We start from the raw sequence: 18,433 nt of genomic DNA on the forward strand, positions 1-18,433 counted from the left end.
GTGCAGGCTCAGTAGTTGTGGCACACAGGCTTAGTTGCTCCACGGCATGTGGGATCTTCCCGGACCAGGGCTCGAACCCGTGTCCCCTGCATTGGCAGGCGGATTCTTAACCACTTCGTCACCAGGGAAGCCCCTGAGATTGTTTTTGTAGGTCTTTCTTTTTTCTTCCCTTCCTCTTTTGTTCTCTTGTGATTTGATGACTATCTTTAGTGTTGTGTTTGGGTTTCTTTTTTGTATGTATATCTACTGTAGATTTTTGGTTTGTGGTTACCATGAGGTTTTTTTGGTTTTTTTTTTTTGTGGTAAGCGGGCCTCTCACTGTTGTGGCCTCTCCCGTTGCATAGCACAGGCTCCGGACGCGCAGGTGCAGGCCCAGCCGCTCCGCAGCATGTGGGATCTTCCTGGGCTGGGGCACAAACCCACGTCCCCTGCATCGGCAGGCGGACTCTCAACCACTGCGCCACCAGGGAAGCCCTACCATGAGGTTTTGATATAGCTGTCTGTGTATATACAAGATTATTTTAAGTTGCTGGTCTCTTTTTCTTTTTTTTTTTTGTGGTACGCGGGCCTCTCACTGTTGTGGCCTCTCCCGTTGCGGAGCACAGGCTCCGGACGTGCAGGCTCAGCGGCCATGGCTCACGGGCCCAGCCGCTCCGCAGCATGTGGGATCCTCCCGGACCGGGGCACGAACCCATGTCCCCTGCATCGGCAGGCGGACTCTCAACCACTGCGCCACCGGGGAAGCCCAAGTTGCTGGTCTCTTAATTTCAAATGCATTTCCAGTATCCTGCATTTGTATTCTCCTCTTCTCTTGATTGCTGGTTTTGATATCATATTTGTGTGTGGATGATTTCGTACCTTTACTATATGTTTACCTTTGCCAGTGAGTTTTCCCATTCATAATTTTCTTGTTGCTCATTGTGGGCTTTTCTTTTCTGCCTAGAATTGTTGTAAAGCTGGTTTGGTGGTGCTGAATTCTTTTAGCTTTTGCTTGTCTCTAAAGCTTTTGATTTCTCCATCAAATCTGAATGAGAGACTTGTTGGGTAGAGCCTTGCTTGGTTGTAGGTTTTTCCCTTTCATCACTTTAAATATATCATGCCACTCTGTTCTGGCCTACAGAGAAAAGTCAGCCGATAACCTTATGGGGATTCCCTTGTATGTTATTTGTTGCTTTTCCCTTGTTGCTTTTAATATTTTCTCTTTGCCTTTCATTTCTGTCAGTTTGATTAATGTGTGTCTTAGCATGCTCCCCCCTGGGTTTATCCTGTATGGTACTCTCTGCACATCCCAGACTTGGGTGACCGTTTCCTTTCCCATGTGAGGGATGTTTTCAGCTATTACCTCTTCAAATATTTTCTCAAGCTGTTTCTCTCTCTCTTCTCCTTCTGGGAACCCTATAATGCGAATGTTGGTGCTTTTAATGTTGTCCCAGAGGTCTCTTAAACTGTCCTCATTTCTTTTCATTCTTTTTTCTTTATTCTGTTCCACAGAAGTGATTTCCACCATTCTGTCTTCCAGCTCACTTATCCATTCTTCTGCCTTATTTATTCTGCTGTTGATTCCTGCTAGTGTTGTTGTTGTTGTTTAATCTATTTATTTATTTATTGGCTGCGTTGGGTCTTCGTTGCTGCTTGCGGGCTTTCTCTACTTGCCGTGAGTGGGGTCTACTCTTCGTTGCGTTGCGTGGGCTTCTCACTGCGGTGGCTTCTCTTGTTGTGGAGCATGGGCTCTAGGGTGCAGTCTCAGTAGCTGTGGCACACAGGCTTAGTTGCTCCGTGGCATGTGGGATCTTCCCGGACCAGGGCTTGAACCTGTGTCCCCTGCATTGGCAGGCGGATTCTTAACCACTGTGCCACCAGGGAAGCCCCCTGCTAGTGTATTTTTAATTTCAGTTATTGTATTGTTCATCTCTGTTTGTTTCTCTTGAAATTTTCTAGCTCTTTGTTAAACATTTCTTACATCTTCTTGGTTTGTGCCTCCATTCATTTTCCACGATCTTGGATATCTTCACTGTCATTACTCTGAATTCTTTTTCAGGTAGATTGCCTATCTCCACTTCACAGACTTGTTCTTCTGGGCTTCTGTCTTGTTCTTTCATCTGGAACATATTCCTCTGCCATCTCATTTTGTCTAACTTTCTGTGTTTGCAGTCCCACAGGCTGCAGGGTTATAGTTCCTCTTGCTTCTGGTGTCTGCCCCCATCTCGTTGTGGCTGCTGCTTTGTCTTTGGAAGTACAATATCTTTTGGTAGGTTACAGTCCTTTTTTGTCAGTGGTTGTTCAGCAGCTGGTTGTGATTTTGGTGTTTTCAGGAGAGAAGGTGAGCTCAGGTCCTTCTACTCCAACCATCTTGTCTGGGCAGGCTCCTCAGCAAATGTTTTTTGAACAGCTCCTCCTATGGACTGTGCCGAAGCTGGGGTAAAACTACAGAGCTCTGAATGGAGTTGGGGGCATAGAGTGAGGCAAGCAAATGACAAAGAGACAGGAAAACTTAAGATGGTGGAAAATGCCATAAAGAGAATGAAGCAGGGTGAAGTGATTGAGATTGGCGGAATGGGGGGTGGGGACATCAGGGAGACTTTTGGAGGAGGAGGTGTGACACTTAAGCTGAGATGTTAATCTATGGCATGACATTCATGGCTGTATCCTAGCTTACCTCGTTCCCAGCAGGAACTAGGATACTTCCTGGATATGCTCCATGGATATTTTTGAATGAATGAAGGAGGGAGGAGTGCCCAAAGCAGAGGAAGGAGCGCGTACAAGGGCCCTGAGGTGGGAACGTGCTCAGTGTATTCCAAGAGCCCTTTCTCTCCACCACGCAGCTCTGTGTCTCCTTTGGTGGCTCTTGTCTCGTCAGGAGCATCTGGCCTGCCTTCTGTGCTCTGGCTGCTCCATGACACAGGAGGCTGCATGCTCAGCTCCCAGCAGATGATGCTATCCTACCTCTCCCTCCTTTGGGCCCCCAACAATCTTTCTGAGTCTGAGGGCTGTGCAGGGCAAGAGAACAGTGGACCCCATCTCATTTCAAACTCTGGTTTGCCACTGACTAGCTAAGTGACCTTGGGCAGTGTATTAGTTTCCAAGGGCTGCTGTGAAGCCACCACAAACCAGGTGGCTTCAAACTACAGAAATGTATTCTCTCACAGTACTGGAGGCTAGAAGTCCAAATTCAGGGTGTTGGCAGGGCCACGCTCCCTCTAAAGTTTCTAGGGGAAGGTGCCTTCTTGCCTCATCCAGCTCCTGGTAGCTGCAGGCATCCCTTGCCTTGTGGTGACATCACTCCGGTCTCTGCCTCCTTCCCATGGCTGCCTTCCCTCTGTGCCCTTAAGGACACCAGTCATGTGGGAATAAGGGCCCACTGTACTCCAGCATGTCCTCATCTTAATTCTTTACATCTGCAGCTACCTGTTTCCAAATATGATCACATGCTGATCTTAGGGGTTAGGATTTTAACACCTCTTCTGGGGGATACAGTTCAACCTCTAATAGGCAGGTTATATAACCTCTTTGTTCCTCAGTTCTCTGTTCTATGAAATGGGGTGGTCATAATAGGGCTCCTCTGCTGGGGTTGCAGGATAGCCTACACAGAATGGTGGGAACCTCTGGACAGGGCCAGGCACACAGAAAGCACACAGTCAATGCTGTTATTTCCACCTTATCAGTGAAGGTTTCCTGGGAGCAGCTGGCAATGTCCTTGGCCGGGAGGACTTAGGAGGGCCTGGGGCTGGGCTGTGGGCCTCTTGCCTGGGATGCGGAGGCTCAGAGAGGCCCCTCCCCGCTGTCTGGATGAGAAGGGGCAGGTGGGTGCCTCTTCAGTGTGGTGGGGTGAAAGCCATTAACAGAAGGTGGGGAGCTCAGTCTGCAGAGGGATGTGAGCAGAGGGTGCCCAGCCACTGTAGGTGCCCACAAGGGGATTTGGGTACTGAGTAAGCCCAGATGACCTTTCAGGCCCAATCAGCCTGGAATTCCTGGGCGGGAACTTGGGGCTAGAATCCCAGAGCAGCCCAGCAAAGACTGAGGGGCATATGTAGACTCCCCAAAGCCAGAAGGGGCCTAAACCCTGACAGGCAGGGCAACTGAGGCAGAGAGAGGAAGGGACTCGTGGGGAGTTCACATAGAGAGTTGGGAGCCCCTGTCTCCTAGTCTCCCCATGGTAGGCCCCTGGGTGGGTGTGGATGCCGGGGGGTAGGGCCCCAGGGCTGGGTCCCAGTCCCTGAGGCTGCCCCACAGTCCCCTTCAAATGAAGCTACTTTGGAATGACTTCAGCTGGTGGTCATTGTCACCATGCCCTCCTCCCTCCATTAGCTTGGTCCCCCCTCTCTGAGCCTGGCCAGATTCACCCCGAGGTCCCCGAAGTACTTCCTGCATCCCAGAGTCCATCCACGCCCATCCCCTGTAGCACTTGCTGGGAGGCAAGAGGGCAGGGCGTTGCCAGCCCCACTTTGCAGATGAAGGAGCTGAGACCTAGAGGGAAGGGGTGGCAGAAGCGGGCAGAACCCAGTGCCCGGACTCCTTGGGCGGTAGTGTGGAGGCTGCCTCTCAGCCTGCTGGACCAGCCCCTGGGGCAACAGGCTGGAGATACCCCGGGATCAAGCCCATTTGGTGGTGGCTACAGAGAATAGCCTCCCTCTGGGTGTGGTCTGGCCACAGCTGGGAGCCTCAGGAGAGCTGGGGGTGGGGGTTGTCAGGGCTGACCCCTGCAGCAGCCTCTCCCATGCTGTCTGTATCTATATTTATCCCCATGTCGGCCTGGCTGCCTTTTGGGAGTGCATCGTCTTCAGAGCTCAGCAGCTTTAGCTAAGGTAGGGAAGTGATTTGTGTCAAGATGCTGCCCACCCCGCACCTTGATGGGAGCACCCGTCTGCTCTCTGAGGGGCTGTGCACCACCTGGCAGGAGCCAGTGCAGCAGTGAGTGTGCAGGGAGGGCCCCAGGGAGTATTAGCAGCTTGGGGATGGACCCCCCCATTTCAGAGAACCAGCGCTGTGGAACATTGGGGTGGTAGGGCTGCGGCTAGAAGGTGGTACCAGATAAACTGTAAAGCCTTTCAGCTCAGAGATTCAGAGAACTCCTGATTTCCGAAATCCTAGAATTCCCAAACCCTGGGATTCTGTGAATCTGTGAATCTGTAGGCTTCTGCAATTCCAAGATGCCACAGATCCTCTTCCCTTCACCTTTACTCTTCCTTCAACTTTCAGCAAACGTTTGTCGAGCTCCCGTTCTATGCCTCTCTGCTCTGGAAACAGCAGAGATGAAAATAAGATCTGGTCCCATCTTTAAGCTCAAGTGAGGGTGACATTTCCTAAGCCAGTGGTTGCAATATGGTAACAATGTAAGTGCTTCCCTCTCCGGGGCCAGGGGCTCAGGGGGCACTTTGTAGAGCAGTCCCCAATTTGTGTTTTTTAAAAAAATGTTTTCTTGAAGTATAATGTACAAAATAGAGCAGACTTCCTGCTCAATGACTGTTCACAAACCAAAAACATCCGTGTTAGCAGCCCCTAGATTGAGAAACAAACGTGACCCTCACTGAAGCCCCCTGGTAGCCCCGTCCGGTTACTCACACCCTCCCCCACTATCTTGCAATGCCCCTCCAGCAGCATAGACTTGTTTTGCCTGGATTTAACTTCATGTAATGAGATTATACAGGATGACACGCCCCTTTGCGTCCGGCTTCCTGCATTCTGTATGTTCATAAGACCTATTCATATTGTTGCTGTCCTCGTGCTTCCTTCGTGCTCGTGGCAGTGTGGTCCACTGTGTGCACGTTCACCATTTATTTATCCCTTTTCCAGACGATAGGCATTTAGGGGACTCCCGGCCTGGGGCTGTTACAAATAGTGCTGCTCTGAAAGTTCTCCGGTGTGTCTTTTGGTGAACATATTGCATGTTTCTGCTGGGCGTTGCTGGGTCATCATAAGGGATGCACTTATTTAGCTTTGTAATCGCTGCCAAACATTTCTCCAAAGCGGTTGTACCAATCTACACTCCTGTTGGTGACACGTGAGAGTTCCAGTTGCTCCACATCCTTGTCAACACTTGGTATCGCCAGCTTTTTAAATTTTATCCTGGGGGTGGGGGTAGGAAGGCATAGTGGCATTGATTTCATTTGGTTTTGCTGAGCTGAGTTTGAAGAATGACAGAGCTAAGTGAAGAAGGGGGAAGGGCATGCCAGGCAGATGGAACAGCATGTGCAAAATTACAGAGGCATGAAAAAGTACTGTTGGAACTCTGTGTAGTAAACAGCATAGCTAGAGCCAGAAATGTGTTGAGGCAGTGTGTGTGGGGGGGCGGGGTGTGGCAGCTATCAGGGTGTTTGGACATTGTCCTGAGAACAGTAGGGAGTCCCAGAGAGGATTTTCTCATTTGAGCGAGTACCTGCAGTGTGTCAGGCATTTTGTAATTTACATTTTTTTTTTTTTTTTTTTTTGCGGTAGGCGGGCCTCTCACTGTTGTGGCCTCTCCCGTTGCGGAGCACAGGCTCCGGATGCACAGGCTCAGCGGCCATGGCTCACGGGCCCAGCCGCTCCGTGGCATGTGGGATCTTCCCGGACCGGGGCAGGGACCCGTGTCCCTTGCATCGGCAGGCGGACTCTCAACCACTGCGCCACCAGGAAAGCCCCTGTAATTTATATTTGATGGATAAGAAAACTAAACTGAGACTCAGCAAGACCAAATGACTCGTCCTGAGTCGTATTAGCAGAGGCTCTGGAATGCACATCCTTCCAAGCCTCAGTTTGCTCTTCTGGAGAATGGGAGTGGTGATAACACCTCGCTCAAGGATGTTGTGAAGCTATAGAAGTTAAAGTCCATAACACACTGGGCACAGGGCCTGGGGCAAGTGTTATTATTCCTCTCATTTTATATCCTGTCTCCATCACCACAGCCATACCACCCCCTCTCTTCCCTGCCAGCTGACAGGGTGGGAGTGGGCTCTCCTAGCTCCCACAGTTAGGAAGGGCTGGCAGAGAACTCTAGCCTCAGCACCCTATTTTCCTGTCCCACGGCAGGTCTTCTAGGACCTGAAGGTTGCTATGATGGTTAATCTTATGTATCACCTTGGCTAGGCTATCGTGACCAGTTGTTCAGTTAAACACTAGTCTGATGTTGCTGTGTAGGTATTTTTTTAGATGCGATTAACATTTAAATCAGTGGACTTTTATTAAAGCAGATTATCCTCCATTACGTGGGTGGGCCACATCCAATCAAAGGCCTTAAAAGCAAAGACTAAGGTTTCTCCCAGAAGAAGGAATTCAGCCCCAAGACTGCAACATAGAAACCTTGCCTAGTTTCCGACCTGCTTGTCTTGCCCTGTGGATTTCGGACTGAAGACTGCAATGTCAACTCTAACCTGAATTTGCAGCCTTCAGTTTTGCCCCGCAGATTTCAGACTTGTCTTCTCCTACAAGCTCATGAGTCGGTTCCTTAAAAGAAATCTCTCTCTATATATGTAGATATCCTATTGGTTCTGTTTTCTCTGGAGAACCCTAATACAGTTGCCATTTGTCTTCCTGGATCTTTCTTATCTGGGAGATGGGGTGAAGGAGGCAACTTAGATCTGGATGCGTTCAAGGCATCTTCTGACCCTGTAAGTTCAGTAAATGCAGCCATCAGGGCCAGTGGGGACCAGGCATCTGGTTAGCCGAGGGTTCCAGTTACCAGAGTGTCACCATCTAGACCAGAGGCTGCAAACTCAGACGTCTGCCGAGACCTTGCGGGAACTCAGCGTGTGAAGTTGGCAGGGCTTGTATGGGGACCAAGCATGACATCTGCCTAATTAGGCCAAGAGCGGGCTAAACCAGAGCCATCCCTGGGGTATGGTCAGCCACTGGTGGGCCGTGTAGCAGCCTCCCGCCTAGGAGCTTGGTGTTCAAAGTGTGGTCTCAGATGGGCCGCCTCAGCGGCGCCAGGAAGCTTGTTCGAAATGCAGACTCTCGGGTCCTTCCCCAGACCTGCTGCGTCAGAATCTGCCTCACCTACCCACCCCTCTGGGATTTGTGTGTTACGAGGAGGGCTTGTTAAAGCACAGATGCCATTCTGGGGACTCTGAGCAGGTCTGTTTGGGGCCCAGGAACCTGCCTTTCTAACAAGCTCCCAGGAGATGCTGAGGAGGCCCATCCGGGAACCACCCTTGGAGCGGAGAGAGCCTGAGGCGACCCCAGGATCCTCTGTTGTCACCGATTAGACCCCACTGAGCAGGATTTGCTGCATGATGAAGACCCAGGAGCCCTCAGCCCAGGAGAGTAGCACCTTGAAGGGTGTGTGGGTGTGGGGTCTGAGTCTGTTATTCCCTCCCTGGCCCCCTATCTACCACCTTGGTCTCCCTTGGCATCTCTGAGCTGTGTCTTCCAGCTGAGAAAGGGAGCCTAGAACCATATCCTCAACGAGTTTTCACTCCTGGTCCCCTTTACATACACCGTAAACTTCACACACCTCTCCCCCTGCCCCCAGTCATCAAGAATCGCTGATGATAGCACAAGCTGCATAGTGTCATTCTAAATGCTTTACCTCATTTAATCCTCGACGTCAATACCTGATGAAAGCACTTTTGCTGTTCCTGTTTTTATAGAAGGGGAACAAAGACCAGAGAGGTTAAGTAACTTGCCTGAGATCACACAGCAGGTAAATGACAGAACCAGGGATTCAAGCCCAGCAGTCTGAGTCCAGAGTCAGTGCTCTTACCCTCAGCACAGTACCGACCAGAGGACCGCACCCCTGTCCTCGTAACTGCTGCCAACAAGACTGTAGAGCATTACTTGCTGCAGGTGGCACTGAAAACAGAATTTCATTTTTCAGATATCTGGTTGAGCATGCTTTTTCAGAGGGCACAGGATGCCCCCCAGTTCTGACAGGCCCTCCCGCTGTTGCACTTGCCCCTGCAGTGGGGGGCACCTCGGCCCTGCCCCTCCCATCTCCCTTTTCCCCATCTGGGTCTCCAGGTCTCCACCTCAGCCGCTGCCTCCCCTGCCCCCTACCGGCTCTCTCCCTGCACCTGCCTCTCTTGGTGTCTCCTGTCACTGCCCGTCTCTGAACCGGGGCCCCTGCAGGCCACCTTGGCGTCTCTTCTCCACGGTGGGTGGGATGCACAGCCGGGCTCCTGGGTCCTGAGCTGCTGGGGCCAGTGATGGGCGGGGAAGTTGGAGTAGGGCAGCCCTAGCTCTTAGCCTCAGCACCATTCTTTGCTGGCTTAGAAGCACCACTGCCCCCTTCTTGGGCCTTGGTTTCCACCTCTGTGAAGTGGAACATGAACCCCTCTAGTGCTGGCCTCTTGGAGCAGTTATGATGGTTCCGGGACTGAGAAGGGGCTTTATGATCCCTCAAGTGCTGTGTGTAGCCGGGAGGTGGTTGTGATTCCTCTGGGGCTGCAGATTAAAGAGCCTGCCTGAGGGGCTCCCTTCCTCATTCATTTGCCACAGTGTAGGTGCTGCTCTAGGTGCTGGGGAAACAGTGATCCCTCCCTTGTGGAACTTACATTCCAGACAGTACACAAGGCAAATGGACAAATTAGTAAAAATGGTTGTAGATTGCATTGATCTGTGAAGGAACCAGTGTGGGGCTGAGATTAGCTTGGGTGACCAAGGAAGGCTCCTGAGGAGGTGACGTGAAGCTGACAACTAAGACCTGTCATGTGATGGGACTTCCCTGGTGGTTCAGTGGTTAAGAATCTGCCTTCCAGTGTAGGGGACACGGGTTTGATCCCTGGTCGGGGAGCTAAGATCCCACATGACGTGGGGAAAGTAAGCCCGCGTGCTGCGAAGAAAGATCCTGCATGCTGTAACTAAGACCTGACACAGCCAAATAAATCAATTAAAAAAAAAAAAAAAAAAGATTTGCCATGTGAAGAAAAGCATTTCTGGCAGGGGAAAGAGCAAGTGCAAAGGCCCTGAGGCAGGAGAGAGGTTAGCATATTTGCAGAGCAGAAGGAGGCCAGTGCAGCTGGGGCACAGGGAGTGACGGAGAGTGTGGCATAAGGTGGGGTCAGGTCAGGCCCTGTTTGCCTGGGGAGGATTTGGATCGTGTGACAAGGAAGGGCAGCCACTGGGAGATTTTCCGGAAGAGCTGTGGTAGCATCTGATTTGCATGTTTAAAGACTCCCTCTGGCTCTGGCGGGGCATGGAAAAGAGGGAGTCTGGGGGCTGGGGTTGCTCAGGGAGACCTGACATGGGCCAGGGAAGTGGAAGCGGGGAGATGGGGACGATGCTGGACGCATTTTGGCGGTGGAACCGACAGCAGTAGTAGGATATGGGGGGTGAAGGAAAGAGAGAGGTCAAGGAGGATGGGTTCCTAGGTTTCTGGCTAAAACTGGAATGTTCTAGACCTGTGACTCAGCATCAGAGTCTCCAAATCCTGTTCTTCTGCCGAAAGGGTAAGATGTCTTAGGAGCCGGGCCAGCGGACCCTGTGGGAGCTTAAGCCTCAGTCTTGTTCATTGTTGAAGCCCGAGAGTGCTCAAGGAATGTTTGCTGAATGAATGAATGGGAATTCCCACGCCCTGCCCGCTCTTTGCCTCAGTTAACCCATCTGTAAAAGGGACTGCTAGTTTTGTATCCCCGCCTTCCAATTCCTTCCCCGGGGCTCTGGTCACCCCAGAAGGCCTGTGTCCATCTGGGCCAGGAGTCAGGACCATCCACGAGCAGGCCCCAGCTCCCCAGGCCCCCTCTCCAGCCTGAAACCTCAAATTACCTGTACTGCGGTGATGCACCAGGGAGCGTTTCCATCTTGCCTAGATGCACATGGCAGGCCCAAGCCTCCCTTAATGACACCTTGCCTGCCTGCCCTCCTGCTGGAGTAGGAGGGGAGGGGGCCCGGCCCAGCCTAAGCCGTGGTTTCTTTTTCCATTGCGTCAGGCCTCAGGGTCTGGCCTGCCCGCCCGCTGCTGGCTGGCACAGAGGGGCCCACTCTGACCCCCGCCTGCCCCAACTCCAGACATCATGTGCTCCCCGTTTCGGGGATCCAGAAGCTTCCAAGCAGAGGGTGAGTTGGGGATGAGGGACCTGCCCCTAGCTGGGGGAGGAGTGCCCCCTTCCCTGCCCACTCATCACTCACTCTCTCTGGGGCCTGCAAGCTGATCCAGGTGGGGCCACAGTGGGCTCTGAGGAACCCCGCCCAGCCCGACTGTCCCCTGGACCTGGCCCTCCTGGCCACACCCTCAGCCAGGCTGAAGCCAGTGAGGGGTAGGAGGAAGTGCAGTAACCTAGGCGAGGGATGATGGTAGCTCAGACCAGGGGGAGGGCGGGGGAGAAGTGGCCCCAGAGTGTCCATACAAGCGCTTGCCTTTGCATCTGTTAGCCTGTGGGCATGTGTGTGTGTTCGTATCGGTGTGACGTGCATAAGGAAATGTGTGAACCTGGGTGTGTGTACCTGATACCCCTCAGGTACGGGATGAAAACAGAGGTCTCTGACTTGGCAGTATGGGGGATGGTGGCCCAAATGGCATCTAGCATGTCATGAAGGGGGCCTGTGAGGTGGAGAGGGGTGGGTGTGCTGGAATCCACCCCATTAGTGATGATGGGAGAGACGGGGGTGCGGGCAGGGTAACCCCAGAGGAACTGGTGACCTTGGGGGCGCCGGGGTTTTCTTAGCCTCAGGCTCCCTTTGGCCTGGCTGACTCCCCAGATGCCCCCACCTGGTTCTAGGTCCCCACCATGCCCAGCAGTCCCCTGGCCCTGGCCAGAAGGCCGTACGTTGGCCTGGGAGTCTGGAAAATTGGTTCACAGCCTGCCTCTGTTTCCTGACTGTGTGACATTGTACAGGTGACTTCTGCTCTGAGCCTCAGTTTCCTTATCTGCAAAATGGGGGTGACTCTTGTGCCCCCCACCCCACCCCAGGTAGTTGTAAGCATAAACAGGTGTTCTCTCAGCCTCTGTGTGGACGAGTCCAGCCCCCAAATACTTACCCACAAAGGCCAGGTTCCAACTCCGTGACTAGTATCTGATCCCCTGACTGTCGAGTGGGTAATTGGCCCTGCACTGCCCCAGAGGAGGGAGGTGAGAGGAGGCCATTCCTTCTGAGAGCATGAACCCACCTGACCATGCTGACCAGCCCTGACTACAAGCTGAGCACGTCACCCGCATGATGTCTCCGATCCTTATTCGAATCTGGTGGGGCGGGTCCTAAAATTGCCTCACCCTCCAGAGGGGGACACTGAGGCTCGTTCATTCACTCTAGAGTGTTTACTGAATGTCTGCCAAGTCCCAAGACGTGTGCCAGAGCTGGGATCCTGCGGTAAGAAGACTACCCAGCTCCAGCCCTCTAGGACCTCATGTTCCAGGCTGGCTGAGAGCTGCGGAAGGCAGCCAGGTCCTTCGGGCTCCAGGCTCCCAGAGGGAGCTGGGGCTTTTTTCGGAGAGTGATGGAAGTCTTGGAGGGTTTTAAGCAGAGATGTGTCATGGTCCAATTTGTGTTTTTCAAAGCTCACTCTAGTCCCTGTGGGGACTAGGGGTGGTTAGACTAAGGAGGGGCAGCAGGGAGGCTGGCGAGGAGGTGGCTGTGATCCAAGCGGGAAGGACCGAGCCACAGTGGCGGTGCTGGGCCCGCTCCCTCTCCCTCTGACCCCAGCCCGCTTTCTGAGCGCCAGCCCCTCGCTGGGCACACGCAGCCCCGGTCTGCAGGAGGCCTGCGTGAGCGCGGTCCCCTCTTCTGCTCCAGACACAGCGCCCTGGGCATACCTGACAGGGAGAGGACCTGGACAGTTACAAAGCCAGTGCTCAGCCTCCTCCCTCCCACCGTCTGTCCCTAGAACAGAACCTCATTATAGTCACACGAGCCCAGAGCATCAGCACAGCACTGCAGTTTGCCTGCAGTATTTATTCTTGTCGTGTAAAAACTAGTTTCCATCGGAGAGGCTGGAGAGCTGCGTGTGTGCCGCAGGGTGGCCGTGCCAAGTCAGGGAGGGATGAGCAAATCTGTGACCCGCCGAGGGGAACGGGGAATAGGGATGTCCAAAATGGACATCTTGCCGGGTGGCTGATGCTGGAAGGCGGGCCTGGGTGAACTTCAGATGTGCCAGTGGAAATAAGATCTGACCACACCTTGTAGGACTGTGTCATGATGTGTCGTTAGCACACGAGGAGACTGAGGCACAGAGAGCTGAGGATAAGGACCAACTCAGGCAAGATCTGAGCGATATGGAGCGTTTGTGCATTCGTTGATTTATACACGTACCTTTTTTTTATCCAACAAATGTAAACTGAGTGCCTCCTATGGACCGGTCACTGTGCTTAGGCTGGTGATACAGGATGAACAAGACAGATAATGAACAAAGTCAAGTTTCGGATAAGTGACCAGAAGGTAGCTTCCTAGCGGCCAAAGCACTGAGGGAAACCTGAGCAATTACAAGCTCCGTCGTAGCCGCAAGATGCCGATATGTCAATTGCTCAGGAGAAGCCCAGGTTTTCCTGGCAAAATGATTGGGATGCCTGTGTCCACTGTGATTTGTTGCTGATCTGACAGGGGCAGCTTGGACCTGTGTGTATCTCACAGGTAAAGACGGACCAAAGCAGAGAATGACTTTAAAGACAAACTAAACACACCTACCGGAGACTCCTTTTTCACGCATTTCCTGCATTCTTTCTCCAAGCTTTTGCCCATGTCATCCTCCCCACTGCCACCCCGCCCCACACACACTCCTTTTCTTCCATCTTTAACCACACCTTGAGGGTCAGGTGGTGACGCCTCCCCGGGGTGGAGTGGCACAGCAGGTGTCTGTCCCCTCTCTGACCCCCAATGCTGTCCCCTCAGACTGCGAGGAGCTGCTGCCGCCGTTGCCGACCCCCATGGCCTACACGCCGGGTGGAGGTGCCCCAGCACCGGGGGTGGTCCCCGTGGGCTCCCAGTACTGCGTGTGCAAGGTGGAGTTGTCAGTGAGCGGCCAGAACCTGCTGGACCGGGACGTCACCTCTAAGTCCGACCCCTTCTGTGTCCTCTTCACAGAGAATAATGGCAGGTGGAGCGAGGTGAGGCCCCTCTGTGTGCAGTTGCAATGGGTGGAGGGTGGCTCGGTCGCTGGGGAGGGGCTCTCACTGCATCCCAGGGACCTGGGGTCAGGCCTTCGGAAGTACTTGCAGTGTGGGCCGGGGGTTACTTAGAAAATTGTTATTCTGAAAATCATATTTTATTTAAAATGTTTATAACAGTACTTAAAATAATTATATTTGTGTTTATTATAATTCATAGATTTATATTTATATAATTTTATATTTAGTGTTCTATAATACTTTAAGTTACTATAATATATAGTTAAAACCTTAGAGTTTTGCAAAATGCTTGCTCTCATTTTTAAAATAACTTTCCCCTCTTATTCCTAAATGAGCACAGTCAGTGAGGAGCAAACAGAGAAATAGGGAACTCAGGCTTTGGTCCCAGAGCTGGACCAAGACCCAGCTCTGTCACTCCCTGCTGTGTGGCCTTGGGCAGGTGGCTATCCCTCTCTGAGCCTGTCTCCTCATCTGTGAAATGAGGATTTTCTTTCCCTGCCTACCTTGGAGAGTCCCAGAGCTGGGGATGTTGATGGTGCCATAGCCAACGACTTCTGAGCTGCAAGACTTTTGCCTGAGGGCTGGGGAAAGATGCAGCTTAAGGAAGGCTATTAAGAAATCCAAACTGTTAAGACTTTCAACATTTAAAAATGGCTTTGTTTCCTATTCCGAAAGGGGTCTATATTCATTGCAGTAAATTTAGAAAATCCAGGTAGACCTAGAGAAGAAAATCAAAATGGTTGGGAACCCGCCTGTCAGGGAGAACCAACTGTTAATGGTTTGGTATCCAGCCTTCCAGACAGTTTTACATGCATATAAAATTTCCAAAATATGTTTCTATTTTTCATAGTTATTTAATGAGGCCTCAGTGGGCGTCCCACAGAACATACTGTGGTTTACAAAAAATTTCCACAGATGTTGGCTCCTTCTTATTGATGCCAAGGAAATGGGCTGGGATTGTTGACCCATTTTACAGAGGAGAACTGGGGCCCAGAGCGGGGAGGGACTTACCTGTCTTACCGAGCACATTGGTGGTACAGCCAGAAGTGGGAGGTGGGGCATGAGGTCAGCCGAGGATTGCTGGGGGAAGCCCCAGGCCTGAGGCCAGCATGTCCAGAGTCCCCTCTGACAGGTCTCCGGAACTCCCCCCGCCCCTGCCCCTCGGGGAGTGATGTCCTCCCCCACTGCACCCACCCCCACTCATGACATGCCCCCCACCCTCCCTGACAATCTCGCTCCCACCCAGGCCAGACACCCTGGCTAAAAATAGCTCAGGGCCAAGACCTCTTCCGTCCCTGCTGCTCTCTGGCCCTTGGAAATGGGATGGGTGGGAGGAAAAATCAACACAGCCCAGGCCCTAAAATAGACTGTCACCCAGATTCCGCGGTTTGGGGCCTCAGTGCAGAGAGGCCGGGAGGCGGGGTTCCTGTCCCAGCCCCACCAGAGACCCACAGTGCAAGGCCCTGCCCTTCCCCAGGCCTCGGTCTCCACTCTAGGTAGGGGACGCTCGGTTCCTGGTTTTGACGTTCCAGGGTTTGAGGAGGGTACAGACACCTGCCTCCGGGGAGATGGGGAACCCCTGACCTCACCTCCCCGCTAAGTACCCCTCCTTCTCTCTGTTTCTTCTCTCAGCTTCCATGTAAAATGTGATTTGAAAAAAGGGTTCTCCCCAAATATAAAGGATGAAAGCCACAGGTGTCAAATCCTTTCACTTTACAGAAGGGGAAACTGAGGTCCAGATGGGAAAAGGGACTCCCTCTGTCACTTAACCTAGGCAGGGACAGGGTCCGACCTCTTACCTTGGAACCTGGGTATGGAGTCAGGACCAGTGTGTTAAAAGTATGAGTGGTGGGCTTCCCTGTTGGCGCAGTGGTTGAGAGTCCGCCTGCTGATGCAGGGGACACGGGTTCGTGCCCCAGTCCGAGAAGATCCCACATTGCTGCAGAGCGGCTGGGCCCGTGAGCCATGGCCATGGCCGCTGAGCCTGTGCGTCCGGAGCCTGTGCTCTGCAATGGGAGAGGCCACACAGTGATAGGCCCACGTACTGCAAAAAAAAAAAAAAAAAAAAAAAAAAAAGTGTGAATGGTAGAGTCAGGACTGGGTTCAAATCTTGGCCCTGCCCTCTAGCTGTTCGACCTTGGGTGAGTCACTTAACCTCTCTGTGCTTCAGTGTCCTTATCTGTGAGCTGGGAGTAATGATTGTTTCAGCCATCTGGGTAACTGGCCATGAGTGCCTGGCACAGAATTGGGTGTTTAGCAAGTAAGCACCATGATTCCCTGTAGCCCAAGAAGGGCTGAAACAGCTACTTGACTCTGACACCTGTTTCCCTGCCCTCTGCCAGTATGACAGGACAGAAACTGCAGTCAACAACCTCAACCCCGCTTTCTCCAAGAAGTTCGTCCTTGACTACCATTTTGAGGAAGTGCAGAAGCTCAAGTTTGCCCTGTTTGACCAGGACAAGTCCAGCACGCAGCTCGAGGAGCATGATTTCCTGGGCCAGTTCTCCTGCAGCCTGGGCACGGTGAGCCGGGCTCCTCCAGGAGGGCGGGGTCAGTGCAGTGCTGCCATAAGTCACCTGGCTCCCAAGGATGGGGCAGCCCCCTGGAGAGTCTGCTGCTGCCTGCTTTCCCTGGTCCTGTTTTCCCGCCTGGCTCCCGAGGTGGCATCACAAATGCGGACAGCCTTGGGGGCCAGCAGGCACAGAAAGGGGGAAGTAGGCAGGTGGGGTTGGGGCCAGGCTGAAGAGTTCCCCTCGGAAGACACTGAGCACAGTGCCACACAGGAGTGGGGCGCCCTGTGGCCAGAGCTGCTCAGTGGTAGAAGTAAGTAAGTGTGGTCTTGACTTCCTGGGATGGGAGCATCTGACCAGCAACCAAGACACCCACGATAGTCCCACTTGATGGCTGGCTCACTGTGTGACGTTGGGCATCTTCCTTTCCCTCTGTGGGCCACATTTCCCCCTCCAGCTCACTCCTTGGTGAGCTTATGGGGGTTGCAGGGCTAAGAGCTCCTGATACAAGTTCCGATCATTGTTAATGGCTATGTGCCCTAGGGCGAGCCCCACACCCTTCTGAGCCTCACTCTCCCCATATTTTACTTGCGGATAGTGATGAGCTCTCTGCCCAGTCTATAGGGATGGTGGGTGAATAAAACGGAAAATGCTTCGAGAGGTTCTAGTGGAGACTGAAATGCCCTGGGCCTTCCCGGAGATGATGTTCAATGAAAAAAGCAAGGGCCCAGCAGTTACGTAAGAAGTGGGGTGTGTCTCTCAGGGTCCCCGCCATGTGTCTACACCCTCAAAGGGTAACCGAGGAGAGAGCTCTAGGACCAGTGGGCAGGGGCAGGAACCGACAAGGGGTGAGGAAACCTTTACAGGGCTGACACCTGCCAGAAGCCCAGCCACCCCTAGCCTGGAGGGAGGGGCGGGGCAGGAAGTGGTGTTGCCAGGTCCTGGGGAGAGCTGTGGCCACCACGGGGAGGCCTCTGGACTGGAGCCGAGGCCAATGATGAGCAACAAACCTTCCGCCAAGGCTCAGCCCAGCCCTTCTCCCCTCCTGCTCTCCTAGCTCCTGCTGGCACCCCCATTGGCTGAACCCCAACAAGCTGTAAGACAGGGGAGCCAGGTGATGCAGTCCGCAGTGGCATAGAGAAGGTGGAGAAGGGCAGAGTGGACCTAGGGAGAAGAAGTAGCACAGGGAGACTAGGAACATGCTCACATTGGCACAAAGAAACACTGGCCTTTTCCCCAAGAAACAGAACTGTGGTGGCACAAGGAGGGTGTAGGAATGGGGTGTACAGAGACCAGTGGGAGCGAGACTCACAATGTGTTCCACTTGTCCTTTCTATATTGTATTGATCCTTGAACTCTGTGTGAATGTATTCACTATTCAAAGCAATGAAAATACATAGGAGGAGTCAGGGTTTGATCCTCTCCATCAGGGATCACACCCTGAGGGAGGGTGGGGGTCTCTGGATGACTCTGGGGGAGGCAGTTACGTGGCTAACCTCCCTTCAGCAGTCTCCAGAAAGTGAGCCTTACAAGAGCCTTTTCCTGGGGACATCCAGGTCAGCAGAATCCGACTGCTGGGATTCTGTCCCAGCTGTGGGACCTCGGGCAAGTGTCTTAACCTCTCTGGGCCTCAGTTTCCTCAGCTGCCTGGTGGGGTTAGCAGTGGTTGCTGTCTGCCTCCCATGGCGGGGATCACGCAGGGGGAGGTTTAGCCAGCGCCTGGCATGGAGCATAGTGCTGTGAGCAGTGCCTGTTGAGGATTTTTTCCTCCCTGGGTCTCTTCCCCAGCCCTCAGAGTGAGTGCCTCTCCTCTCTCCCTCCAGATCGTCTCCAGCAAGAAGATCACTCAGCCTCTGCTGCTGATGAATGACAAGCCTGCGGGGAAGGGCTTGATTACGGTACCAGCCCTGCTCCCCGCTCTCTGCTCTCTGCAGGCCCCCCACACACTGCCCA

At 53.0% G+C, this 18,433-nt stretch overlaps 1 protein-coding gene across 1 annotated transcript in view; it reads left to right on the forward strand.

Moving 5' to 3' along the window:
- The first annotated feature begins 13,769 nt into the window (after positions 1-13,769).
- Positions 13,770-18,433, forward strand: part of CPNE2 (copine 2) — a 31,496-nt gene continuing 26,832 nt past the window's right edge. Inside the window, exons 1-3 of the mRNA XM_065899188.1 lie at positions 13,770-13,949; positions 16,313-16,492; positions 18,304-18,378. Of these exons, the coding sequence (XP_065755260.1) occupies positions 13,770-13,949; positions 16,313-16,492; positions 18,304-18,378 (435 nt within the window). The remainder of the gene's footprint in view (positions 13,950-16,312; positions 16,493-18,303; positions 18,379-18,433) is intronic.

Source organism: Phocoena phocoena, chromosome 20 (genome assembly GCF_963924675.1).
Source record: "Phocoena phocoena chromosome 20, mPhoPho1.1, whole genome shotgun sequence".
Lineage (NCBI taxonomy): Eukaryota > Metazoa > Chordata > Mammalia > Artiodactyla > Phocoenidae > Phocoena > Phocoena phocoena.